The sequence below is a fragment of the Cervus canadensis genome, chromosome 6 (genome assembly GCF_019320065.1).
Source record: "Cervus canadensis isolate Bull #8, Minnesota chromosome 6, ASM1932006v1, whole genome shotgun sequence".
NCBI classification, from domain to species: domain Eukaryota; kingdom Metazoa; phylum Chordata; class Mammalia; order Artiodactyla; family Cervidae; genus Cervus; species Cervus canadensis.
This window is the reverse complement of record NC_057391.1, coordinates 70,603,146-70,630,337: the sequence shown is the minus strand read 5'-3', so window position 1 is coordinate 70,630,337 and position 27,192 is coordinate 70,603,146. Positions and strand designations below refer to the sequence as shown.

The 27,192-nt window shown below is 39.2% G+C and overlaps 1 protein-coding gene across 3 annotated transcripts in view; it reads left to right on the top strand.

The window, feature by feature from the left end:
- PPP2R5E (protein phosphatase 2 regulatory subunit B'epsilon) overlaps positions 1-26,612 on the top strand; it is a 149,577-nt gene extending 122,965 nt beyond the window's left edge. For 2 of the 3 annotated variants that reach the window (XM_043472248.1, XM_043472249.1), the window contains exons 6-14: positions 5,006-5,136; positions 5,286-5,345; positions 7,770-7,878; positions 9,524-9,577; positions 9,681-9,731; positions 11,393-11,512; positions 14,850-14,977; positions 17,062-17,163; positions 21,920-26,612. In XM_043472248.1, coding sequence (XP_043328183.1) covers positions 5,006-5,136; positions 5,286-5,345; positions 7,770-7,878; positions 9,524-9,577; positions 9,681-9,731; positions 11,393-11,512; positions 14,850-14,977; positions 17,062-17,163; positions 21,920-22,019 — 855 coding nt within the window. In that variant the 3' untranslated portion in view covers positions 22,020-26,612. The remainder of the gene's footprint in view (positions 1-5,005; positions 5,137-5,285; positions 5,346-7,769; positions 7,879-9,523; positions 9,578-9,680; positions 9,732-11,392; positions 11,513-14,849; positions 14,978-17,061; positions 17,164-21,919) is intronic. The other variant, XM_043472250.1, reaches the window with a different exon arrangement.
- The last annotated feature ends 580 nt before the right edge of the window (positions 26,613-27,192 follow it).

Below are 27,192 nucleotides of genomic sequence, written 5' to 3'. Positions count from 1 at the left end.
AGCTCTTATTCTGGCCCACACTGACAACTAGTCTTTTGCTTTTGTATTTTCCTTGGAGGAGGCCTTCTTCCTGGAGCCCAAGTCATGCTGCTCTGGTTGGCACTTCAGGCTGTGTCCACAGTGGCCATCCTGGGACTTCCCTCTGCCCCTTTTCTGACTGTGTCTTTACTTGCTTCATTTCCTTTCATTTTGGTGGGCTACATCCTCTAGATGCTTCCGTGGAAAGCATGGATGGGATGTACATTTTTTGATACCCGCTTCTCTGCCCTGGTGGCTTAGACAGTAAAGTGTCTGCCTACAACGTGGGAGATCTGGGTTCAACCCCTGGGTCGGGAAGATCTCCTGGAGAAGGAAATGGCAACCCACTCCAGTATTGTTGCCTGGAAAACCCCATGGACGGAGGAGCCTGGTAGACTACAGTCCATAGGGTCGCAAAGAGTCAGACATGACTGAGCGACTTCACTTCACTTCTCTGAAAATGTCTTTATTCTCCCCACATAACTTGATTGACATTTTGATCTGCTAGTTTTCTTGTCTTCTTTCTTCTGTATACTTTACCATTTGGTTATACTTTCAAGCTAGATTTGCTCACTTTAATGCGTAGACCTTCTGAAATTTTTATTTCTGTTGCATCTTGAATTTTAAGTGTGCTATTTTATTTCCTGAATATTCATCTGTAATAGCATTCTGTTTTTGTTTCAAAGATCTAGTAGATTTATTTATTTTGAGGATGTTATAGATTCTTTTATTTCCAGTTTTTTCCACTCTTGCACTGTTTCCTCTGAATTCTTTATGATTGTTTTTTGAGGAATGTTCTGTATCTTTTATGTTAGAGTCTTTGGTGATCTTAGACTATATTCGTAGTTGTTGTTTAGCTGGTAGGTCGTGTCCAACTCTTTTGTGACCTTGTGGACTGTCGCCTACCAGGCTTCTCTGTTCATGGGATTTCCCAGGAAGGAATACTGGACTGGGTTGCCATTTCCTTCTGCAGGGGATTTTCCCCAACCCAGAGATCAGACCTGCGTCTCCTGTGTTGGCAGGCAGGTTCTTTATGACTGAGCCACCAGGGAAGCCCTATATTCATAGTTAACATGTTAGTTTTTAAAAAAAGACCTCTTAAAATCTGTATCTGTGTGTGTGTTTGTGTGTGCATGTGTGTGTGCATGCGTGCATGTGTACACACATGCACAAGTGGGAAACACTTGGCACCTTGGGCAGAGGCCTTGCCATTTAATTGAGAAACCTTCAGATATTAGTATATCTGTAGCTGTTTCCTCTTGAGACTGTCCATTTCCCCCATAAGGAACTTTCTAACCTCCTGCCTCAGTCAGAACTGATAACTTCGTCAGGGAAGGGCCTGGCAAAGATAATGCTCTTCAGCATGCAGAATTTTATTAAATTCCATTGTTTTCAATAAATGTTTTACTTCAGCCTATATCTGATGTCCTCAAGACTAGAGACTCGCTCATTTATTCTCTCCAGGCCTTGAGTGTAAATCTTCAGTCAACTGCATGGGACGGAGGATCCAGGAGATCTTGTTACTCTTCCTCCAAACTTTCAATCAGCTCTCCTGTTTCTAGCTCCTCACAACCTTGCCATCAAATATATCTGGTGCCTTCAGTTCTTATGCCTTTTAAGGGTTCTCTGGTGTGAACTGGCTTGCTTCTTGTTGGCTTGCCTCCCTGCTGGCAGAATGGAAAAACACTGAGCAGAGTGGAGAAAGAGGAAGCCTAAGATAGTGACCCCTTGCCATCTGCTTTCCATCTTTGAGAGATGTGCAGATTTGTCTGATCTGCTCCCCAGTCCTCTCTACCCCATGGATTTCTTGCATTTTTATTCCTTTACTCTCATTTAAGAAGAGAGAGGTTCAACCCCTCTAGTCTAACTGACAGACCCTGACTACCTTTTTCAATTTGTCCTTTACATTTCACTGTAGATTTATGATGAGGTTCAAAGGAGGTTGTTGGGCTAAGTCACTGGGCAGTTATCTCTGTCAACTCCAGGATGGCTGGTTTTGTAAAGTAGGAGACAGCATGTTGACAGGTCTGTCTTTGCTCTGTAAGCACCTTGGAAACTCTCCAGCTTCATTTCTTTGACAACAAGTTGCCTGTTACATTGTAGAGAGCACAGTCTACCTAGGGATTTACAGATACTGGATTATATTTTACATTGCTTTTTTTTTGTGGGGAGTATTTGGAGTTTATATATGACTATGCACACAAATATTACTTGGTTTTGGAAATTAAAACTCATCCCACTCCCTTCTTTTTGGGCCTACACACAATTCTATCTTTTCTTTTGCCTCATATATCATGAAATAATTGAGTGTGTTCTGTAGTGCCACAGAAAAGTAGTTTGTATACTACAATTCATCTTTCTCAAAGAACATAGTGTATATATATATATATATATATATATATATATATATATAATTTGTGCCTTTAAGACTGGCTCAGGTTAGGTGCCTGGTAATACATTTTCTTTGAGGGCCTAATGAAACACTAATTTAACACATTAGTTAAATAATTTTTGTTTAATTATTATGTGTTCATCAGACTCTTAAGATTAACAATGAACAGTACATAAGCATGGTTGATTCAAGTTTTGCTAGCATTACACCCCCTCAGACCTTCTCCTGTGTTAGTTACAGATTACTCATTAAGCCTTTTTACAACACTTAAAAATAGAAACCAAATTAAAAAAATAGAACTCAAAGGTTAATTATTTCTGTTAACATGGAATGGAATGAATGGGTCAGTTAGAAATCTGTCATTTTCTGCAGGTAGTGGTAAGAAATAACAAACCCACGGGGCCTTTTTTGCCCGTAGGGTTCACATCTGTCTTTCACTGTTTCCTGTAGAAATGTGTAGTTGACTTTCTCATTGCTTTCCTGTGGGCTCCATGTTTATTCATGTCTGTGTGTGTATGAGTGTGTGCGTGCATGCCCCCAGCAACGGAGATGGTCATGGTCCCTGGTATATGCAGAGATTGATTGATTGGCTGGCTGGTTGATTGTATGACTAAGTAGGCAGAGAGATGGCAGGTATTTTAACCACATCTTATATTTTGATAGGCTGCAGGCGAAGGTATGTACTATTGAATCTGCCATGAACACTTTCTTCACCTCTGGCTCCTAGTTTCTTCATGGATGTCACTTCGTGTAGAAGTCTTACCTGATCACTCCACTTCTCCCAAATAGAGTAGATGTTGCTGCTGTGTATTTATCTAGTATCCCGAGTCACTTGCCATGGTGTTTATTTCCGTGTATTCCTCATTACACTAGGTCTGTAAAAGCAGTGTCTCTATTGCTCATCATTTTGTCCCTGAGACTGTGCCCATTGCAGGGCGACATGCTCATTTGAAATATTCAAGTTTTGAATGGATGGATGGATGACATTGTACAGTCAAAAATTTTGTCTGTCTCACTGCCCAATTTTGAAGACTGTTCTTCAGTTTGTGCTTTTTTTTGGCCTGTTGTTCAAACAAAAGTAGATAATTTTTTTGAATCCGGCCCACCAAGTTCTTCTGCTGTCAGTCCCAGGCTCAGTCTTTAATCACCTGAAGTCATGTTTAAGTGTGTCTTGACAGCTTTTTTTTTTTGGTAATTACGGTAGTCTGCATTCATTTGTATGGTGTCTATATGCTCATGAAATGTTTTGCTATAAAGTTAACATCAGAACTATGAGTTCTGTTTATTGCAATGATAATGAAGGTATGAAGAATTCAGTAAAATTCAAACCAGTCTCCAAGTTTGTTCTTCAGGTAGAGGAACCTTCCTATTATCATTAAAAAAAAAAAAAAGTAGCCTTACTGAGATATAATTCATTTACTGTAAAATTCAGTCTTTTAAAGTTTATAATTTAATGTTTAATATATTCTACAGAGTTTAATCATCACTGTCATGTAATTGCAGAACACTTTCTATCATTTCAAAAACAAATGCCATGCTTCTTAGTGGTCACTCCTCATTCTGCTTTCTGTCTCTACGGACTTGCCTGTTCTGGATATTTCAATGAAATCACACACTATGTGGCCTCTTTGTGTCTGGCTTTTTTTTTTTTTTTGCTTGGCATGATGTTTGAGAGGCGTACCCATGTGGTAACATATTTCAGTATGTCATTCCTTTTCATGCCTGCATAATATTCCACTGTAGCACACTTTGCAGCAGTTGATGGGTATTTGGGTTACTTTACTTTTTGGCTGTCATGAATCATGCTGCAGTGGACATTCATGTGCAGGTTTTTGTGTTGGCATATGTTTTCAGTTCTGATAAGATGTGATCTTATCAGGATTCAGTTATTGCCTTTAGATTATAAATGATTGGAAGCTTGAAAAATGTCATTCATGTATAACATACATACGGAAATCATAACTATTCACATCAGTGGGTATTTATAAAGTGAACATACCCATGTAATAAGATCCAGGATCTCAGAAGAGAATGTTGCCAGTGTTCTTGGGAACTTTTTGATGTTTGCTTTGGTTTAGGTTATCTCAGTTTACTTGTATGCTCTGGGAGAGCTGAAAGCCTGGCTGTATCTTTGAAACATAAGCTCAGTAGATGACTTATGCCACAAAAGTGTGGTGATTGAAGTAATGGACTCTAGGGTCCCGACTGCTTGGGTTCAGATTCTAGTTCTACCACTTCTCATCTTTGTGCCCCAATTTCCTCTTCTGTAAAATGGGAATAAGACTACCTTATAAGGAGTATTAAGTAGGTTGTTTAGAAAATTGCCTGCTGATCATACTAAGTGCTATATGTGTGTTACCTAATATTATAATTACTGTTATTGTTCTTTTTGTGCATCTCTTCTCTATAGAGTATGAGCCCCTTGTCTGACTTACTTATCCCTGCATTCCCAAAGGCTAGCGCTATGCTTGTCACATAATAGATTTTTAATAATGTTTTGAAGAAGGAAGAGATTTTAAATAACACGTGGCAGAATTTCTAAATCCTTTGCTGAAACCGCTTTTGACAACTACACTATTTTTTTGTTTACAACAGCTTTTGGAGCTGTTTGACAGCGAAGACCCTCGGGAACGGGACTACTTAAAAACAGTCTTACACAGAATTTATGGCAAGTTTCTTGGTCTTAGAGCATTTATCCGAAAACAGATTAACAATATTTTTCTAAGGTAAGTGGAGGGAAGAGAAGCAAAGTTGATGGTTTTATAGAAGTATTAAGTAACCTCAAATATTTGAACATAGTGTACTGACTTTTTCTCTTTTTCTTTCTCTTTCCTCTTCTCCCCTTCCCTCCCCTTTCTTTCCTCTCTCTTTTTAGGTTTGTTTATGAAACAGAACACTTCAATGGTGTAGCTGAACTGCTGGAAATATTAGGAAGGTAAGCACCGTTGCTACTCTCAGGTGAATATTGCTGTGATGGTTAGGGTCAGGTGGCTCGGGGAGACGCTGCCCCGGATCCCTGCTGTGTGTTCATCAGGTCTCATTTGTGCTTATAGCATGCTTCCCAACTGACCCTACAAAACATAGTTTTGTGTTCCCCTGCTTTCATAATTATACATTGCATTGCTAATTATTTTGGCAAGAGAGTTCCAGAAAAACATCTATTTCTGCTTTCTTGACTATGCCAAAGCCTTTGACTTTGACTGTGTGGATCACAATCAACTGTGGAAAATTCTTAAAGAGATGGGAATACCAGACCACCTGACCTGCCTCTTGAGAAACCTGTATGCAGGTCAGTAAGCAACAGTTAGAACTGGACATGGAACAACAGGACTGGTTCCAAATAGGAAAAGGAGTACATCAAGGCTGTATATTGTCACCCTGCTTATTTAACTTATATGCAGAGTACATCATGAGAAACGCTGGGCTGGAAGGAGCACAAGCTGGAATCAAGATTGCCGGGAGAAATATCAACAACCTCAGATATGCAGATGACACCACCCTTATGGCAGAGAGTGAAAAGGAACTAAAAAGCCTCTTGATGAAGGTGAAAGAGGAGAGTGAAAAAGATGGCTTAAAGCTCAACATTCAGAAAATCATTATTTTCTGAAACAGAAGATCATGGCATCTGGTCCCATCACTTCATGGGAAGTAGATGGAGAAACTGTGGAAACAGTGTCAGACTTTATTTTTCTGGGCTCCAAAATCACTGCAGATGGTGATTGCAGCCATGAAATTAAAAGACGCTTACTCCTTGAAAGGAAAGTTATGACCAACCTAGACAGCATATTAAAAAGCAGAGACATTACTTTGCCAACAAAGGTCCGTCTCGTCAAGGCTATGGTTTTTCCAGTAGTCATGTATGGATGTGAGAGTTGGACTGTGAAGAAACCTGAGCGCCGAAAAATTGATGCTCTGAACTGTGGTGTTGGTGAAGACTCTTGAGAATCCCTTGGACTGCAAGGAGATCCAGCCAGTCCATCCTAAAGGAGATCAGTCCTGGGTGTTCATTGGAAGGACTAATGCTGAAGCTGAAACTCCAATACTTTGGCCACCTCATGTGGAGTTGACTCATTGGAAAAGACCCTGATGCTGGGAGGGGTTGGGGGCAGGAGGAGAAGGGGACGACAGAGGATGAGATGGTTGGATGGCATCACCGACTCGATGGACACGAGTTTGAGTAAACTCTGGGAGTTTGTGATGGACAGGGAGGCCTGGCGTGCTGCGATTCATGGGGTCTCAAAGAGTCAGACACGACTGAGCGACTGAACTGAATTATTTTGGAATGACAGAAAGAGCCCACAGTTTATTCATTATTCATCTAATCACCATCAGACCAGTTACTCAAACATCTTCTTGTCCGTTTCGTTTCTCTGCCATCATTTTCTAAAGCAGGTTTATAATAAATTAGAGGGACATCCCTGGTGGCACAGTGGCTGAGAATCTGCCTGCCAGTGCAGGGGATGTGGATTTGATCTGGTCTGGGAAGATTTCACGTGGTGTGGGAAGCTAAAGCCTGTGCGCCACAACTTCTGAGCCCACACTGTAGAGCCCACAAGCTGCAGCTACTGAGCCCCCGTGCTACAAGTACTGAAGGCTGCACACCCAGAGCCTGTGCTCCGCAATAAGAGAAGCCACCACGAAGAGAAGCCTGTGCACTGCAACCAAGAGTAGCCCCCGCTAACTGCAACTAGAGAAATGCCGCACACAGCAGGGAAGACCCAGCTGAGCCAAAAATAAATAAATACATTATTATTATTTTTAATAAATACATTATTTTTTAAAAAATTAGAAAGATTGCCATGTTCAAAGGGTCCATGTACCAGGTGTAGTTCTTGAACAGCTGATGCCTGGAATAGTGAAATGAACTGGGGAGAGACACCTGTGGTTGGGTTTCCACACACAAGGGAGTCTAATGTAGCTGGACAATGTGATTACTTGGTCTGTCCTCCTGATATGAGGAGAGAGAGAAGGTGGAATCACTTGGTTCCCTTTAGGACTTCCCACGGGTGGGCTTTATAGCTTGGGGTAATCTTGGCATGAGCAGATTTCAGGGATGGGAAGGAACACTTTCTGGAAATGGAAAGGGTCATCAGTGAACCAGGCCGGTGATTATTTGGGGAAGGATAAGAGGGAAGGAAAAATAAAGAGTTGTTGTTACAAAAGCTTTTGGGAACTATGCATCTTCTACTTAAAGATATTCTTTAAAGCAACTGAGAGGACTTGAATGCCACTGGGGTGGGTTTTGGTTTGTTCTGGATCAAACATAAACTGATTAAGATATAGCCTGATCTCACAAGAACAGCATCTCAATTTAGCTTGTTGTAATATCACTAATTCGTGTCTCTTTTCTTTTTCCTAGTATTATCAATGGCTTTGCTTTACCTCTTAAGGCAGAACACAAACAGTTCCTGGTGAAAGTGTTGATCCCTTTGCACACTGTCAGGAGCCTATCACTCTTCCATGCCCAGGTAGAATTTTGTACAACTACTTTTGGAAGCACAATAAATTTTGTAAACCCAGTGTTTTGTTGTTCTTGTTATTTACTTAATTTAAACAAAAGGCTTGTGAAAGTTAAAAATATTCCCCAAAGCAAGTAAAATGTGTATCTATTTGCCTGTGTATAGGAGAATCATGGAAATTATTTCTTAAGTGGGAACAGCAGTTGCTTAATCATCTCATCTTACAGAGAGAACTTAGATAGTTGCCCAAGTTCACAATCATATATTCAGCAGGTTGCGTGTGATAAACATGTATATGGGCTTTTCGGATTTAAACCTTTGGACGAATGTAATCATTTTGGAATGTTCTCAAATCTTTTAGCCCATCCTCTTCTTGCGTTAGTCTATCCTTGTTCTTTTTACCCCCTCTTCTACTTCATTCACCATTTCTTTCTCACTTTCTCTATACAGATAACACTCTCACAAGAAAACAAATCAGTCAGTATTTGCACTTTAGCCTCCATTACTTTAAAAAGCATACCCTGTGTAGTCCCCCCATTCTGATTTCCCTGCTAACACTTCCTTGCATGGTAAGCATGTCACTAGGAGGTAGATTTATGATATCATGGCATTTTAATTTTAGCATTTCAAACCTCTGATATGCCCCCTCCCTGTAATGGGAATGTTTTGAGTTTTCATAAAAATGTAACACATCTTTCAGAGTAGTGTTCTTGTTTAAATGTGAAATAGTGTGTTTTGAGGAAAAATTAGTCCATATGCTTCTGATTTAGAACACCATCAAAATGTTTCACAAGAGTGAATTTCTTGTCCAAGAATCTTTCCGAGCCCCTTTGCTGATCTTGCCTTGAGTTTTTGAAATAGGATATCACACTTCATGATCATTTAAAAAAAATTCTTACCTTGGTGAGTTAGCATCAGATGTAGAACTCTTCTTGTTTGTTCAGGGTTCTATCCATGGCGGCTACAACCTTTTAAATCTTTCCATGAAACTATTTCAGCTTGCATGTGCCATTTCAGGTGGTCAGCAATGTTTTCAGTGAAGTGCCTTCTTCTCAGATAGGACTCTTTGGAACCCCAGTAAAACCCCATATCGTTAATGTTCCAGCAAAGAGAAAAGAAACCCATGAGCTGTAGCTCAAACTCTATGTAGACGAGATACTTTAAGAATATACTGAAAAAAGAAAAAGAAAAAAAAAAAAGAATATACTGGATGTGGTATTTCACCTCTGCTTTTCATTAACTGACTACTTCATGTCCCCACATTCTTTTTAAAAAAATTTCCCTGGAGCCTTATTGGTGTCAATCTTTGAGTTGAAAAAGTAGCTTCTTATTTTTCTTTATATGTATTTTATTTTTTAAATGAATTGAATGTGAAGTTATTAAAACCAGACTTTGGAAGCTTTTTAGGGCTTTTTAATAATACATCTTTGAGCCTTGAGTATATATAATTTCTTTTCATTTATTTTTATTAGTTGGAGGCTAATTACTCTGGGAAGACCCAGAGGGATCGGGGTGGAGAGGGAGGTGGGAGGTGGGGTCAGGATGAGGAATACATGTAAATCCTTGGCTGATTCATGTCAATGTATGGCAAAAACCACTACAATATTGTAAAGTAGAATTTCTAATTTTGTCTTGTGTTTGCTTGTTTTTCCAGCTGGCATATTGCATAGTACAGTTTCTGGAGAAAGATCCTTCACTCACAGAACCAGTAAGTATTTTTTCCATAATTTTAAAAAACTTCAGAAAAACCACTTTTCATGGAGTATGTAAGAAAAATTAAGTGCAATTTGTTTTTCTCCTTTTCATTTTAGGTTATTAGGGGATTAATGAAATTTTGGCCCAAAACATGTAGTCAAAAAGAGGTAAGTGTTCAGTGTCAGTGTGTTAATAACTTACTAGAGCACTGAGATAATAGGCGTCTGTAAAAATGCATTATCTTAGCTAATCCTCATGGTAACCTCAGAATAAGGCAGGGCTGTAAATATTCTCATTTTACTAGTTATGAAATTGATATTTGGAGGTTAAGTAGCCTTCCTGGGTACACTAAGTTTAGGTGGTTAGGCCAGAGCCCGCCCCCCCGATTCCTGCACCCTGGGCTTTTATCCTGGTCTGCTCACCGATGTCCGCTTCCTAGTGACCACCTACAGAGGATGGAGGCTTTGCTGTCACTGTTGATAGATGCTGTAGCAACCTGCCCAGATACCCACTTTAAAGCATCATGTGGGTGAGATCTTACTATGCACAATCTTAAAATATATTGCAGACCTTTAGTTTCAGCTGTTCACAAGTGGCCCTGGAAATCTCTGATTTATAATCATTTGTACTTTGGCCAAGACCTCACTGGGCATGTGCAGTGTGAGGTTGTGGCGGAAGCGAGTCTCTTTGTGAAGTGAGCCTAGCTGAGCGCCAGATCTATACCACCTTTTCTTAAAGGTTAGAAACCATGTGGAAAAGGGTCCAGAAACAAAGGTCAGCAGTTGATTTTATATTTGGAGAGTGTTTTAGAAGAAATTCAGAATGTTTCTTAACAAATGGCAAGGCTCGACTATACTTCACTTTTGATGGAAACACCCTCCTTCTCAAATCAGCTTCAATTTGCCAAAGCCCTACTTTACACATTTTCAGAAACTCTTCTAATTTCTTAATACCTGTTAGGTAAAATTAAACTAGTCATTGCTACCCAGATGCATCTTAAGATATGAAAAGATCATTTTTCATATTTTAATTGCATACTTAAGTTTTTTCTAGGCAGTCATTTCTTCATACCTAAATAGGAAAATGGTTTTTATTTTTCTGTCAGTTTCCCATTATATTTAAAACAAGCGACTGTACTATTGATTTGGCTCCATTGTGTGATCTAAAAGCTCTGGGTTTAGACGCACAGGGTACTGAGGCAACCAGATTCATTGTGCTCAGTAGCGAGCGAGTGTGTACATATGTACGTGTAAGCGTGGAGAATGGGTCCGCGTGTGCTGAGGAGTTAAAGTGGCATCTGTCTGTGACTGAATCTGCGCATTGGTGTGTCTCTGACTTTGTATGTTCTGTGAACTGGTGTCTCCTAGAGGAGCACCTAGCTCATGGCACGGACTGTAAATGTTTGGCAAACATCTGCATGTGCCGCTGTGGACTTTGTCCATCATGCAAGAGGGCCACTTGCCCACCGTTTTAAAAATATGGAGGCGGGGAGGCAAGCCCCACAGGGACATCCCGTTTCCCAGGGCCCTGCTGCAGTGTGTAAGTACCCCGCTGCTCTATGGAATAGATGTAGCACATAGAGTATTTTTTCCAAAGTAAATAGAATCACATCTTCAATGCTATAGGAAATTTGTTCTTAACAAGTACCCTCCGGTGAGTTTCTTATGAAATAAATATCTAACATAAGTTAAATTCTGATTTGTTCATGTTCAGTTTTATGCATAAATTTTCATTATATTAAAACCGTGCAAAACTCTCATTTTCCTCATTGTCCGCAGGGATTTTTTAATCAAGCACCTGACACTTGGTGTTTTGCATGTACTTCTAGGTCATGTTCCTTGGGGAGCTGGAAGAAATACTGGATGTGATTGAACCTTCGCAGTTTGTTAAAATCCAAGAACCGTTGTTTAAACAAATCGCCAAGTGTGTGTCTAGCCCCCATTTTCAGGTTAGTTAAAAAGAGGGCATGAGCCAGAGTGGCTTGTACAACATGTATTATTTTGGTCAAGTTTTATTTCTGTTGAAAGAAATGTAATGGACACCAGCTACTTGTTGTTTTTATTGGCTGTTTTTCCACACAATAATAATACTTTTGATAATCACCACCTTCATCTTGAACTCTTGCTACATGACATCCACTGTGATGGTGCTTTCTGTCCAGTAACTTGAATTCTCACGACCACTCTACAGGCAGGGCATCCTGATTTTTACAGATGTAAACACTGACCTTCAGAGTGGTTCAATAACTTGTCTCAAAAGGGTTGAGAAAGAGGTGGACAGGTAGGGCTCCTATGGTGTGTAAGGGAATGGTGAATAAAGCTTAAGAAAGAAAAAGAATGCTGATCTTCTTTACTGTGTTAGATGTTTCACATACATACTCCTGAACTTCATATTATCCTGGGAGACTCCCCCCCTCCACTTTCTAGATGAGGAAAAGGCGGTTCAGAAAATGATTTGTTGAAGTTCCCAAGTTGAGAGGGAGTGAGGAGTCACATGGCATAGCTTCTTGTGAAAGCCTGTGACCTTCCTGTGGCACCAGTCTGCCTCCTTGTGGCCACTCAGAGAGATTACAGGGAAGGTGAGCTGGGCAACCCTTTCCTCCACTGGGGCCATTTTAGTTGTGCTGTGGGACCCACACTGGAGAGAAGAAGGTGATCCTGGGTGATTAGGTTTTATAATTTGGTTGTCTCATCAAAGGTCCAAATCACAGACCTAGAGAATTGACTCTATATATACTGCCTCTTGCTTGGAAGAGATTGTTCAGATCGCAGTTGGCAGTACAAAGCCCCGCTAGTAGCATGATGGACTTGATGGTAGACTTCCCTCTGAGCTGTTATTATCTTGCATAGTTAGAGACACTGGCTGCTGTTCTAATTTTTGACCTAAAGACATCTTTAGTATGTCAAGCCAGTAATCTAATCTTGCAGTTGTACCACAGAGCCAAGAAAAAAAAATAGAAACCATTCCATGAACCATCACATTCAGATGATATGACACATGTCTGCTGCTGCTGCTGCTAAGTCGCTTCAGTCGTGTCCAACTCTGTGCGACCCCATAGATGGTAGCCCACCAGGCTCCCCCGTCCCTGGGATTCTCCAGGCAAGAACACTGGAGTGGGTTGCCATTTCCTTCTCCGGACACATGTCTAGATTTCTTTAAAAATGCAGGACCCTTTGTAGATGTTTTACATATGACACATGGTCTATGGTGCTCAAATACTTGGATTGTTTACCTTATTTTTCGGTTTTTATTATGTGTTTGGGGGTAGTGGAGGGCAAAGAGCAGGAATCTCTTTCCAAATGAGCATTATCAGGAAGACTTAGACTCAAGTGAAGCTCGGAAGCATCGAAGGGAGACAGAGTGTCTTAATCCACTGGGGCTGTGTCTTAGGGCTACTTAACAAAATACCACAGACTGGGTGGCTTATGAACAACAGAAAACTTTTCTCAGAGTCCCAGGGGCTGGCACTCTGAGATCGGGTGGCAGCATGTTTGGGTGAGGGCTCTCTTTTGGGTCACAGACTTTTTGCTGTATCCTCATGTAGTAGAAGGGGCTAGGGAGCTCTCAGGGGTCTCTCTGAAAAGGCACTAATTCTATCATCTTTGGAAGTTAGGATCTCAATGTAGGAGTTGTGGAGGACACATTTAGACCACAGCAGACTTCCATAGCGCTTCCCAGGTGGCGCTAGTGGTAAAGAATCCACCTGTCAATGCAGGAGACGCAAGAGACGTGGGTTCGATCCCTGGGTTGGGGAGATCCCTCTGGAGATGGGCATGGCAACCCACTCCAGTATTTTTGCCTAGAAAACCCTGTGGACAGAGGAGCCTGGTGGGCTACAGTCCATGGGGTCACAAAGAGTTGGACATGACTTGAGCACACATATGTCTGTGTGGCTTAAACGATAGGAATTGATTCCTCATAGTTCTGTAGGCTGGAAGTCTGAGATCAGAGTGCCGGCATGGTCTGCTCCTGGGAGGGCTCTTTCTGGCCTGTACATCTTCTCACTGTGTCTTCGCATGGTCTTTCCTTGCTGCATGCTTGAGGAAAGAATCAAATCTCACGCTTCCTCTTCATAGAAGGTCTCCAAGCCTATCTGCAGTCAAATGCTCTTCCACTGAGCTATACTCCCATCTCCAAGCCTATCTGATTAGGGCCTCCCCCATATGACCTCTTTTAACCTTAGTTATCTTCTATCTCCAGATGCACTCACCCTAGAGGTTAGGGCTTCAGCAAATGAGTTTTGTGCAGGGGGTGGGGACAGATTTATTAAATGTATTTAAATGAAGCATAATTTCTTAATCTGTGTAAATGAAAGAAGCAACTCTTTTCCTTTCCCCATATAACTACTCTTAGAGTTTTTAGTGGTTTTTTTTTTTTTTTTTTGAGACTTTGGTTTACTTGAATTATTATTGTTATCTTAGATTGCTTTTTAGAGTTTTTAGGTTTTCTTTGAAGCATTCCTTTGAGTTCAGAGAGTCAGTTGGTAAATGTGGCAGTCAGAAAAAAGAGGTTTGAGATAGCAAGTGTGTGTACATACAGCCAGTATCCCTAAGTCCAAAACTGAGTGACTTCCTCCTGGCTTACCCAGTTCAAAGGAGGGGACCAGAAATGAACTCTGGAAGGAGCCTGGGCACTAGACTCACATCTCCATTTATCACTGAAAAGCAGTGTGACTGTAGCCAGGCTCCCCATCCCTCTGAACCTCGGTGCCCTTGTTTGAACAGTAGTACCCACTCCTCGGATGGTGGTGAGGATAACACATTCTGCCTGCAGGCTGGGCACAGTCTCTGGCGAAAGGAGGTGTTTAGCAAATGCGCCTGCTCTGCAGAGATGGGCAGCTGCGTTTTCTACAGCAGCTATTGATTGAAGGCCAGCTACGTGCTGGGCCCTGTGGTTGATCTGAACTGTGTGGGATGAAAGAGGTGAGCCAGGAAGGGAATTAAAGTGATGGGGAAACAGCATGGCATTTAGAAGCAGGGTGAAGGTGTCTGATGCTTGTGAGCTGTGTAGGGAAAATGTGGAATCAGGAGAATAAATGTGTTGAAAGGAGAATAAAAATAAGCAGGTAGCAGATCTTCTTTTTCTTCCCCAAATTGATTAACCAGTTTGGAACTTCGTGAAAGATTTTAAACCCACAAAAATGTAAAGTGTGATTAATACTTAATTTTATACTTGTTTGAATGATACTAAAATAGTCGTAAAATACTTTTTTTGAAGAGGTTATAATTTTGTTTTATCTTTGTCTTTTTTCTCTCTGTTAACATTTTCTTTTTCTTCTCTCAAAGGTGGCAGAAAGGGCACTCTATTATTGGAATAATGAATACATCATGAGTTTGATAGAAGAAAACTCTAACGTCATCCTTCCCATCATGTTTTCCAGTCTTTATAGGATTTCAAAAGAACATTGGAATCCGTAAGTTTTCAGTTTTCCCTCTCCTTCTCTTTCTTCCTCCCCCCCTCCTCCCCTTCTCCTCTTCCTTCCTTCCTCCCCACTCTCTCCATACCTCCTCTCCCCTTCCATCTTCCCTTCTCCTCCTCTGCTCTGGCCTCTCTTCCTCCCTCCTTCTCTCTTGCTTGATAAAATGTCTTGTATGCATGCTGTGTGTCAGATGTTGTGCATGATGCTGAAGATACGCGTGTGAAAAGGTAAAATGTCTACATTTTAGGAATTCACTGACTGATTGGGGAGACCCACAAGTAAACAGATTTTTTATAAAACAGTATTTTGAGTGTTGTTATGTTCACATACCTGTTTACTTGAGGGCATCTTAACCTGTCTTTGAATATTGCTAAGATCTTTTGGGGATGCTCTGGATCAAATGGAGAAATTTGTATATTGATGGGGGTGATGATGCTCATGCTGAATCTTAAAAGAATTGGGCAAGTGGATGGGGTGGGGGGTAGCCCATTCAGATAGTGGGTTTACCCGTCACCTAAAAAGGCACAAAAGGTAAGAAGCACCTGTCGTGTTCTGAGACCTGTAAATGTGGGGGAGCTGAAGCACATGGTCATTTGAGAAGTTTGCTGGAAGATTGGGTCAGAAAGTAGAGGAGTGCCTACGTGAGGCTTCACCAAATAAATAATAAGGAAACACTAGAGAGCTGAAGGAAGGGAAGTGGTCTGAATTGATTTGCATTTTAGCAAGATCCATTTTTTAAAAACCCACTCAGTCATTATACATGTTCTGTAGAGGGAAAAAACATTTTTGAATGTTTTTTATCATCTAGTCTTATGAAAGTTAAAGCATTTTGTGTTTGAATGACTTTACATATTTCTCTATGACATAAAAAGAAAATTGACTGTGGCATTAAAAATCAAATATAATTCGGTATTTCCATAGTTTGTCTACAAGTTTTGCATACAACTATAAAATATCAAATTTTTCACTTTTCACATTTGTCAAATTTGTGACTAAAGCTTATAAAAATATAAGAGTTGGCAAACCGTTAAATCTCATTATGCAGATAGCCTCTTGAGAACCTAGGGAGTGGTTCTAGCATGTGTCCTTAACCTCTCAGCAGACTGTATTTGCCTTTTCTCCATCACAGCTCCATCACTGTCATATCTGAGAAGGTCTTTCTTTTCAACAAAAGACAGCTGAAGTTTCTCTTTTAATGAACACAGGGCAGAAGCAACACAGTAAATCCACTTTAAAATGTTTCAGAAACTTCACACCCAAGGAATGCCTTTTTCAGTGGTGTTGGAAAACACGCAAAATGGAAGAAATGTTGTATAGCTTTGCACAGGGAAGTGTTATTTAGATTCTAGTCTGAAGATACTAAGCTCGTCATGGCAGAGTCCTCACACTGCCAAGAGCTTATTCTTAGACTTGATAAGCATGGGCAGCCATTTGGCTCTTGAGCTGATTAGTGTTCCATCGCTGATAGCAGCGATCACCAGCTAGCCAATTACCTTCAGCCTGTGCGTTGAGTCAGCAAGAGGACTGATGCAAATCACCACTAGAAATGTAGCTCATATTAAGCTGCCCAACTTACAGGGGCCTGGTATCATCTTTGAATATGAATTATAGATATATAAAATTTGTTACCATGGGAACAGCCTTTGATTTTGATGAATTATGTATATTATCACTTTAAAAATAAAATTCTATGCAAATTCAGGTCTCAAAGGTTGGTCCTGCCACAAGTGTTCATTTTTAGGGTGAAGTTGCTTTATTTTTATACTTGCCTTTGTATTAATTGAAATTAACAAGTGCCCATAGGCAAGTCTATTCTGGGTACCAATGATTAGAAGGGCAAAATTAGATTTTCTTTTTCTAATCCTGCCAACCCCTCAGAAAGATTCTCTTGTCTAAAGAATGTAGCTCTCTTCATGTGGAAATGAATTGTAGGTCATTTCTAGTTGTTGTAACTAAAAAAGGGGTGGTGACTATGCAGTGTGAGGAGCCCATTCAGGTAAAGGTTGTACATCCATTTTCTTCAGGCAGCAACCCATTATGTAGGACTAACCAACATGTTCCTTTCTCTCTGCTTCCAGGGCTATTGTGGCGTTAGTGTACAATGTGTTGAAGGCGTTTATGGAAATGAACAGCACCATGTTTGATGAGCTGACAGCCACATACAAGTCAGATCGTCAGCGGTAACTTTTTAAAGCTTTTTTGTCAGCTGCACATAAAGCTATTGAGTTCTTTCCTTGCTCCTTGCTGAATTTGCCTAGTTGTACCTGAAATCCTAAGCAGCACGATTTTATTTCCAGATTCATTTTTGCGTGTGCATTAGCTGTGTCTTTATTAGTGTGCCACTGGGTAACAAAGTGTCATTTTGGTTAAGGCTGCTTTCCTCCTTCCCTTCCCCTCTGCATCCAGGTTAGAAGCCTGGCGCATAACTGGTGTTTCAGGATCACATAAGGGGACCCATCAGATCATTAGCCATCTGGATTCACTCCCATTCTGAACTAGAATTGGGCTGATTTGTCCTTCACCCAGCAGCAAGAGAGATGGGGCATGTTTTTTGTTTAGCTCTTTGACCCAGAACTTAACTTTCTATACTAGAACCCAGCACATTCCTGTGATTTAGAGGGCAGTGAAAAGAACAAGGAGGTAAAGAGTATTATGCAAATCTTGATACGTTTAAGGTCAAAAGGGAGCAGAAACCAGTTGAACTCATTATAATAAATGCTTCTGGTTTCATGGGTCTTTCTTGATTTCATTTACGTGATTCTTCAATTTTGTTATTTCTCGTTCAGTATATTCAACTTTCCAAAAGATGTGTCTCAGTCTGTGTGGGCTGCTATACCACATTATAGGTATCTTGTGGGTAGCTTCCAAACAACTAAAATGTTCTGGAGTCCAGAAGCCCAAGAGCATGGTGCCCCCATGGTTGGATGAGGGCCCTCTTTCTGGTTCAGAGCTGGTACCTTCTCACTAAGTCTTCACAAGGTGGAAGGGGCAAGGGATCTCTGTGGGGTTTCTTTTATAAGAGCACTAATCCCATTCATGAGGGCTCCACCCTCATGACCTAATCACCCCAAAGGCCCCACCTACTAATACCATCACCTCTGGGGTTTAGGATGTCAACATGTGAATTTTGGGGGCACATAAATATTCAGACCCTGACTTGATGTACTTGGAGAGGTTGAGGAAAGTCTAGAGAGCTCCTTAGTAGTTGGAACTGCTGGGCTGACTTTTCTCATCCAGAAGAAAATGTCAGCTTGTGTATATTATAAAACCATAGACCTTCAAGGATCCCAGTGTTCATACTCGGGACCTGGCTAAACCTCCTGAGAAAAGCTGTCTGTGGTTCCCTTGCACCTTTTCCTGATTTTTAATATGTTACTTGGATTTTAGATAAAAGGAGCAATGAAGGGAAAGGTTTGGTGGCAGGGGACAGAGGATCGTCATAGTGATTTTTTAAAAAATGACCAGGATGTGGTATACAAGAGCAACTTTATGGCATACGAAAAGTGTTTAATAGTAGAGAGAAGAGACTTGAGTTTTTTTTAATACCACGTTGAGGTAAAAATCAGTTATTGGATATGTTGTACCAGACTTAAAGAATTTTTAATTTACTATATTTGTAGTTGTTGCAAATCATTAGATTTATAATAACCCTCCATGTTTCAAACTTAAAATCTTTAAAAAATGTTATTTAAGTGAAGGAAATACAGGGCAAATTTTCATACTGTGATATACCATTAAGGAGTGCATTGTACATAATATCCTTTTTTTTATAGTAACTAAAAACCCATTTTTATTTTCCTAGTTGAATAAGGATTAAATCTGTAGAAATCCATTAAGACTACTGAAGACCTATTTCTAAAACATTCAAATCATTTGAATTAATTTTGTTCACTTTTATTGAATTTCAAAATTGTTTTATGATCATATATCATTTAAACTAAATAGGCCAGACTCTTGAAAAAGATAATTAACAGCAAATAGACACTATGAAGCTGACTATGACAGTCTGGTGTTTTAAAGTGATTTATAGTGAGTGGACTTTCTTAATGACAGAGGATTATTTAAGAACTATAGTATTTTGTCTAATGAGCTATACAAGGGTATACTTAGTAGATGGGAATACTGGTTTTTTGTGGATATAGGAAGAGAAAAAGAGACTGAAGAGATTTGTATTGTCCGACAAGAGCTTCCCTGGTGGCTCAGATGGTAAAGAATCTACCTGCAGTGTGGGAGACCTGGGTTCCATCCCTGGGTTGGGAAGATTCCCCTGGCGGAGTGCATGGCAACCCACTCCAGTATTCTTAGCTGGAGAATCCCCATGGACAGAGGAGCCTGGTGGGCTACAGTGCATGGGTCACAAAGAGTCCCGACAAGAAATGAAAAGAGGATTTATTTCTAGAGTCCCGACAAGAAATGAAAAGAGGATTTATTTCTAGAAGGCAAGAAGTTAGTAACTGTTGCAGTTCAGATCAACATTTTTTTAGTATTACAAATCTGAAAATGGTGGGTGGAATAAGTAACTAACACTGATGGATACATATGTCAACATTAGTGCTCTGTGAAATTGTAACAGCGAGTTTCACATTATCCCTAGTATGACAGCTAAGTGAAGTTTTAAACTGCCACCTACAGAGAGAGAGAAAAGTGGGAAAGAATAGGGGTGACAGAAGCTATATCAGAAATACTTAGGGTTTTTGAAGATAAAGCTGTCAATATAAAAGATGTATGATAACTCAGCAAAAAGTTTACCTAGAAGAAAAGCCCCATAGGGTAGACTGCATTGACTGCTATACAACTCTTGATCAAAGATTGGTGAAATGCCTCAGTAACAAGATTATGAGTGTTTAATCATGTCAGCTCTTCATTTAAACTGCAAATTAGGGCAATAAGAACCTAACATATGTTGAAGCTGTTTTTTAGTTGAATAAAGTCTCTAAAGCCCTTGGTTACTATCTTCCTCCTCTTCCAAGTAAAAAGCTCAATATGCATTGAAACTCAGCAGGATCAGCAGAATTTACTTTCAAATCCATATTCTATGATAACATTTATTTAGACCTAATGTTGGGCTTCCCTGGGAGTCCATTGTTTAAGAATCTGCCTTGCAGTGCCAGGGGAACCTGTTTGATCCCTGGTCCAGGAAGAGCCCACATCCCGCAGAGCAGCTAAGCCCGCATGCCATAACTACTGAGCCCAGCCCTCTAGAGCCCGAATCACAGTGACTGAGCCCACACGCTGAATCTGCTGAAGCCAAAGTGCCTGGAGCCTGTGCTCTGCAACAAGAGAAGCCCCTGCATTGAGAAGCCTGTTCCACAACAAAGAGAAGCCCCCGCTCACCACGAGCAGAGAAGAGCTTGCAGGACAGCGAAGACCCAGCACGGCCAATAATAAATAAATGAATCTTTAGACGGGCCTAGTGTTGTCCCCAGATTGTACTGAGAAACCACAGTGATACTTGACCAGTTTTGCTTTGCAGTTAGGTATCTAGAATCCATAATGGTTGGAGAATTATTGCCCTATAAATAAAATTTTTCAGGGTCAAAGTTACCAAGTAGGTAATTGTTTGAAAAACTATTATGCCTACTAAAATTCATGTTGTGTCAAGTGTATTTGAGCCAGTTAAAACTAGTTGCAGTAAACAAGGCTTAAATTGCCAAAATACTAATTATAAAATGATGGAATGGGGATGTAAAAGTCTTTAGATATTTCTAGAGGTATTTTGGCGGGGGAGATGAAGATTAATTTCTGTTGCTGTAGATAATCAGTACAACTTTAAAAACTGGTAATGACTTAAAAAATACAAGGCAGTGGAATTATATATACATTTCACTTATGTGGATTTCCTTCCCTGAATAAATATACTGTACTGCAGTGAAGTATAAAAGTCTTGCTAAGTGAAGTCAAATTCTTCCCAAGTGAAGTAGAGCCCCTGTTTTTAGGAATTATCTGAATTTATGGATTCACAAATATTATCAGGTCTGCTGTTTACTGGTTCATCACAACATGAAGAAACTTGGAACAGGGTAGTGAGTTATTTTTAATAAATATGAATTTATAGTGGAGCCATGTATTCCTGGATTCCGTACTTACTACTTCATAGTTATTAAAGTTAACATCTTTTCTTTTATAAAAGTATGGTAATCTAAAAATGTCCTGGGCAAAATAAAATTCCTTTACCCTATTTTGAACATCAAGTTTTTGGGGAAATTTTAACCAAACAGTGAAATCTGAAGTCTGTAAGTCACAAATTGATATTGAGCCAAATTCAAAGGCTTGGAACATTAAAAATTTAATAACTGATAATATCAACAAAGTTCTGTTGAGAATTAAATTGTAGAAGAAAGGATGTTTAATTTTATATATAGGTATAAAATAAATTCATGATTTGGTTTCTTTGGTTTGATATTTTTAAGAACAAGATTCTGCTAAAGACTTTACATACATATAATGTAGAAAAAATGGACCATAATAAAGAGGAAGTATGTTTTCTTGACCTATTACGTTCTCTGTATCAGTGTCATCTCTAGCAACCCCTTTGAGAAACTTCAGAGATAAAAAGAAAATCAGATTTGAACTAGACCCAAAGTAAAAATGACTAATATGCCATTGGATTTAGGGTAACAGATACTTATAAATGTTGATCATTTTTTTTCTTGGTATTTTGAAGTTAATCTTCCTTATTAAGCTAAGTGTAAAGGAATACTAATGTGAAATGAAATCTTAAAATATTCTTGTCTATGTTGTTTCTATATATGTGTCAAGGAAAAAAAAAAAAGAGCAGAAAACCAAAAAGATGAAACACCTACAAGTTTAATGCCAGAGTTTTCAGAGATATTTAAAAAGACTGGGTTAAAGTATGTCAAAGGGGCAGTTATTGTTGGATAATCTTTTTAAACTTTCTCAGTTGTTTACCTTATATTCTATTTTTTTTTCCCCCAGTGAGAAAAAGAAAGAAAAGGAACGTGAAGAATTGTGGAAAAAACTGGAGGATCTGGAGTTAAAGAGAGGTCTTAGACGTGACGGGATAATTCCGACTTAACGAAAGCAACACCACCACCGTCACTAACCTGTGGAGTCACACGTTTATGTCGTAGGAGATGGAGCCACAGTTTTCTGTATTGTGCAACCTTACAGTAGATTTCACATTTGTTTCATTATTACAACAGCACTGTATATACCTGTCTCTAAGTAAAGAAAAAAAAATAAGGACTTCAATCCAAAGTTTGGACAGTAGATGGACTTCTCAGAACTTGGCAAACGTAATTATTGTTCTAACCCTCTTTTAAAAAAAAAAAGGAGTCTTCAGAGATCTGTTGATGAAATTGCTATATTAAAATTCCATTATTGGGAGTTCCTTATTTATCATTAGCAGAGAGTATGAAACAATTTTCAAATGTGAACAATCTTCAATTTAGCTTGTCTTTCTGCTAAGCTGTTAAATGTATTTATAGTAAAGAAAGGAAAAAAAAAAAGACTGTCATTTCCTTATAAGTTTGTATAACATCCTCCTCTGGATAACTTGACTGTAATTTGACATCTTTTCCTTTTGCACATCTTCATGAGTTGAATGTGGAATGGGGCTATGAATTATAAAGGTCCCGTGGTAAAAGTTTCGTTTACTGGAATGAACATCTTTCCAGTAACCAGGTAGTCCTGGTACTCCTTTAGTTTTAAAATTAGGAGTAAAAGAGAACAGGTGATAAACATAGTAGGGAAGGGAATTTTGGATTCATGCATGAGTTTATGGTGAATCCAGATCAATGTCTTGAATCCTTTGAAAACAGGCACTGGGACAAGATAGGGTTCAGTACCTGACCAGTATTAGTTATGTACATCATTGAACACACATACCAGAGATGTTTTAGAAATGTCAGGAGACATCCTTTTGGACCATTTTGAAATAAGAAAGACAAACACTGAACAGTACAACCATGAAATTGATTGCCAGGATTGTGAATCTAATTGGGAATAGAGTTGAGCAAACAGCTTGGACTGTTTGGAGTTGTTGCCTTACTTTTTAATATGTATTTATAAAGTATTCCAGCAAAAAGAGGATGTAGCCTCTGGGGAAAACAAACAAACATATTACAGTGTTTTTTGTAGATTCTCGTTCTATATCCCATCACAGCGCCAGCCCTGTTTTTAGCCAGAAAGGATTCAGGATAAACGTTATTATGCATTCTGAATTGGATGCGTATTCCTAACTACTGTATTTGTTACCAAAAGTGGTTCTACAAATGCTACTGAAAAAAATCTGGAAATTCCTAATGTCCTGAGTGTTAATAATAAAGTTTAAAAATGCTTTTATATCAAAGGTGCATTGTGACCAAATTGTTTAAGAAAACAAACAAAAAAACCACAAAATCTAGGGCTGTATTATAGATATATCTTACTGGCTCTCTGCTTTGTATTTGAAAGAGGAATCTTACATCTTGGGGAGTTAAAATGCTGATAAAACTTGTGTACATTGTGTACTTAACCTAATGCAGTTGCATTATCATGTACTGAAAGATATGTGTTTTGGGATTTATTTCCAGGATGCTTTTGCTTGTTATGGACATGGCAGCAGTGAGTTGATAATCCTAAACCATCCCTTCCAGCAGTATTCGTGATATGGAGCTGATTCTGCGTTCATGTGTTGAATTGTGATAGTAGCAAACAGGAACATATGAACTGTTGTTGCTCTTAATAGAAATATGGTATCAATATGGGCTTGTATATTTTCTTCCTTCCATTTAAAATATAAGCTAGAATATGCAGTTTTATTCTTTATAAGAAAAAAGGAAAAAAAAAGAAGCCGCTGACCTTTCTCCCCTATCAAGTGTTTCAGGATTATCAGGTCACAGTTTGTGCATAAAGTCAGCCAATTATGGACATTGTCATCTCAATAACTTTGTAAGACAAAAACAAAACTTGGCATTGTTAATTCTGAAAAAGAAATAGCAGTAAAAGAGTTATATGCAATATCAAACATAACATGGTTTAGTGGAATTAATAGATTTTTTTTCTTTTAAAGAACTTTAATGGGGATTCAATGTAAAGCTGGCAGAGGCTGCCAAAGATGAAAGAACTTACTTTAAAAGTGCTGGAGCAAAGGTGCAAGTTCAAATGCTAAAGATAAAAATAAATTTGTAACAAACCATCTCCTTCAGCCCTTTTGATTTTAGCCCATGAGTTTTGACTTTGCTTTATATTTAATTTTGACAATGTGAACTTTTGTTTGCTATCAAGGTCACAGGTTTATGAACTATATCTCTGCCTGTTAGAATGAAATGCAGTCATTTGAAATGAGAAAGACCAGGATTCTTTATTGCACCTTACCCTGTCCTCAGAGTTAAGGTGAAAGCTGTACCGATATCCTTGATGTCAATTTCGTATGTTGAGCATTCCAAACTGAGAAGAATAAAGCCAAATTTTAGACATATTTAAAGAAGCTATTATAGATATATGTCTAAAATTCATAGGGCAACTTCTGAGAAGAAACACTGTCTTTTCTATTTTAACCGAAAGTGACAATGTGACATTTGTCATGTTGTATCCAGTGACGCAGAGTAACTGAGGTAACCTGACTGTTGCACTATGTGACATATTTAAGGACGTACTTGCTGCATTTGCAGCAGCCCTCTCTCTTTGTCCTTTCCCACATTTCTGCTGTTGCTGCAACTTGAGTTAATTGTGACAAATGCATCTTTGTGTTATATTTTGTTTGCTTCCTAATTTCCAGAACTATATATAAATATATTTTTTAAATAGCAAATATTGTAGTTAGTGAGTGATGATCACTCCAACCTTATCCCTACCATATTGGTTTCAGGGGTAGGATTAAGAGTGTCTTTGGAAGAAAAACAAAAAAACAAAACCCTGTGGTTTAGAAGGATGCTGAGGCCTGAGGCTGTGGGCCTAGAACAACCATGTGAGTGAATTGACCCATCTCATACTTTGAATCAAGCATGCATTCCTTTTCTCATTGTGCAAGTGTCCCCAGTTGTTTTCCCTCAGTGTTTAGTTTTTGTCCTTTGAAATTTTATTATATTTTGCTCTCCCTAACATCTGTTTTTTATAAAATAAAATAAAAAACAAAAAAAGTGAGATATAAGTAATACCCTCAATGCCTCTGGATACTCACAAGCAGGGTTATACTCCTTCATCTTGGGCTCAATTGCCTAAATGGAAGGGTTTAATTTATTTTGTACCTCCTTCTATCCGTGGGACAGTCCAGGGTGCAGAGCCAGGAATTGCTTATAATTGCACCTGCTATACTTAAATGTATAGCCCTAGGCTCAATCACACTATGGAAAGAAAAAAAAAAAAAGTATATTTAGAGCTTTAAAAGCTTTTTTATTTTTTTGTGGGGCCCGGGGGGGTGGGTTGGGAAAGGGAAGATGTATGGATGTTATTGGCATTTTTAAGTGTTCAGAGGTGGTTTTTTTTTTTTTTTTCCTTCTGTTTTGTTTTTTTCCCCTTCAATTGGATGCACTGACCTGGCCCAAGAAATAAAGAGATTCTCTCTTTTGATGCTATTGCCAATGTTATGACAAAGTGACAGTCACCTGGAACAAAAAAGGTGGCACCAGACATGATCAGTGATATTTTATTTGCACATCGATATTTTTATTTTTATATTCTGGCTCAGCTGCTTCTCTGAGTGGAGTTAAGGAATGAGCCACAAAGAATTTTTGTAGTAGCTATATTGGCAGCGCATTTTATATTTCTCAGTATTTAATTTTGAAACTCTAAAAGGATGGTGCATCTTGAGAGAAAGCTGAGCAGATTTTAACCTAGTGGAATGTTAATTTGTGCTGCTTCTTGTGCACGCCTGCAGCAGTAGCATCTCTCTTGGAAATAAACATCCCAGATTATGACGTCTATGAATATAGGTTTCCTTTTCTATCCCACTCCTTCCCTTCCCTCCCCTGTCTTTCCTCTTTCCCTTCTCTTTTCTTTACTTTTTTGGAAATCACTTATTGTATATAAGTTGTAATCCAGACCTCATGTATCAGTGGGGAACTTTCAAATATAAATATTACCAATACATTTTCTGGTTGTTGTCTGATTTTTGATTGAGGTATAATGAGAATGACATGTCCATTGCTTTTGGTTTGAGGATTTCGCTTCAGCTTCATGCATCTTTTGGTATTTTAGTATTTCATTGTTTTAGCAGGAGAGGGCAGCAAAAGTTCATTTTCCCTGTTAGAAATGCTGTGATTCATGACTGGTTTTAAATTTAGTTGTGTGTGTGTGTGTTTTTAAACAGCATCTGTTTGTGGGTAGAGGTAAAAAATGAAACATTTTTGATATGAAAATTTGCATATGAAAATTATAGACTGGTTCAACCAGACAGTGAAGACTTCTGATCCACATGAAAGTTAAAAGGCCACGAAACAATCTTCTGGCACTGGCTAAAATATGCTACTTCCTTTTCAAACACAACAAAATGCAAGCTGAATCTTAAAAAACACTTGGAGTTTAAAATGCCTTTCTTTGGAAATGATTTACTTTCTTCAAAGTGGTAACAGAAACAAAAATGAAGGTGCTCCCAAAGGAAAATGTAACCTTCCCCTTTCACAGATGTGTGAGAGGTTCTGTACTGTGGGTGCATCCTAATAAAGAAGCAGTGAAGAGTTTCCAGGCACCTGGCTATGTGTGTTTGTTCATCTGTTTCTGACCTCCATGACCTTTTTGAACCATACAAATAGTAGATTTGATCAATATAAATGTGAGACAGGTTGGTATGTTCAGGCTTTCAACTTGAGAAAATCAGTTTGTGATTAGAGTGTGCTCCAGGGTCTATTGCTGGGTATGCAAATACCCCAGAACTTGGTGGCAAAATTGAAGTTATTTATTTTGTTCACAGATGTACGATGTGGGCAGGACTTGGCAAGAATTCTTGTCTTTGCTATTCAAGTGTCAGCTTGGGTTTATCAGGTGGGACAGGAGAACTCCCTTCCAACATGGCTAACTGCATGGCCGGCCAGTCGGTGCTGGCTGTTGACTTGGGGTTCAGCCAGAGAACTCCGTTCTTGACACAGACTTCCTTTTGGGCGTGCCTTCCGTTACATCCTCAAAGTATGACAACTAGGAATGAGCGTTTTAATTGACAGGAGGTGGACACTGCCAATTCTTTAAAACCTGGGCCCAGAAACTGTCACAACGTGATTTCTGTCATATTTTGTTGCTCACACAGTGACAAAGTCTGCTCAGATACAAGTGTA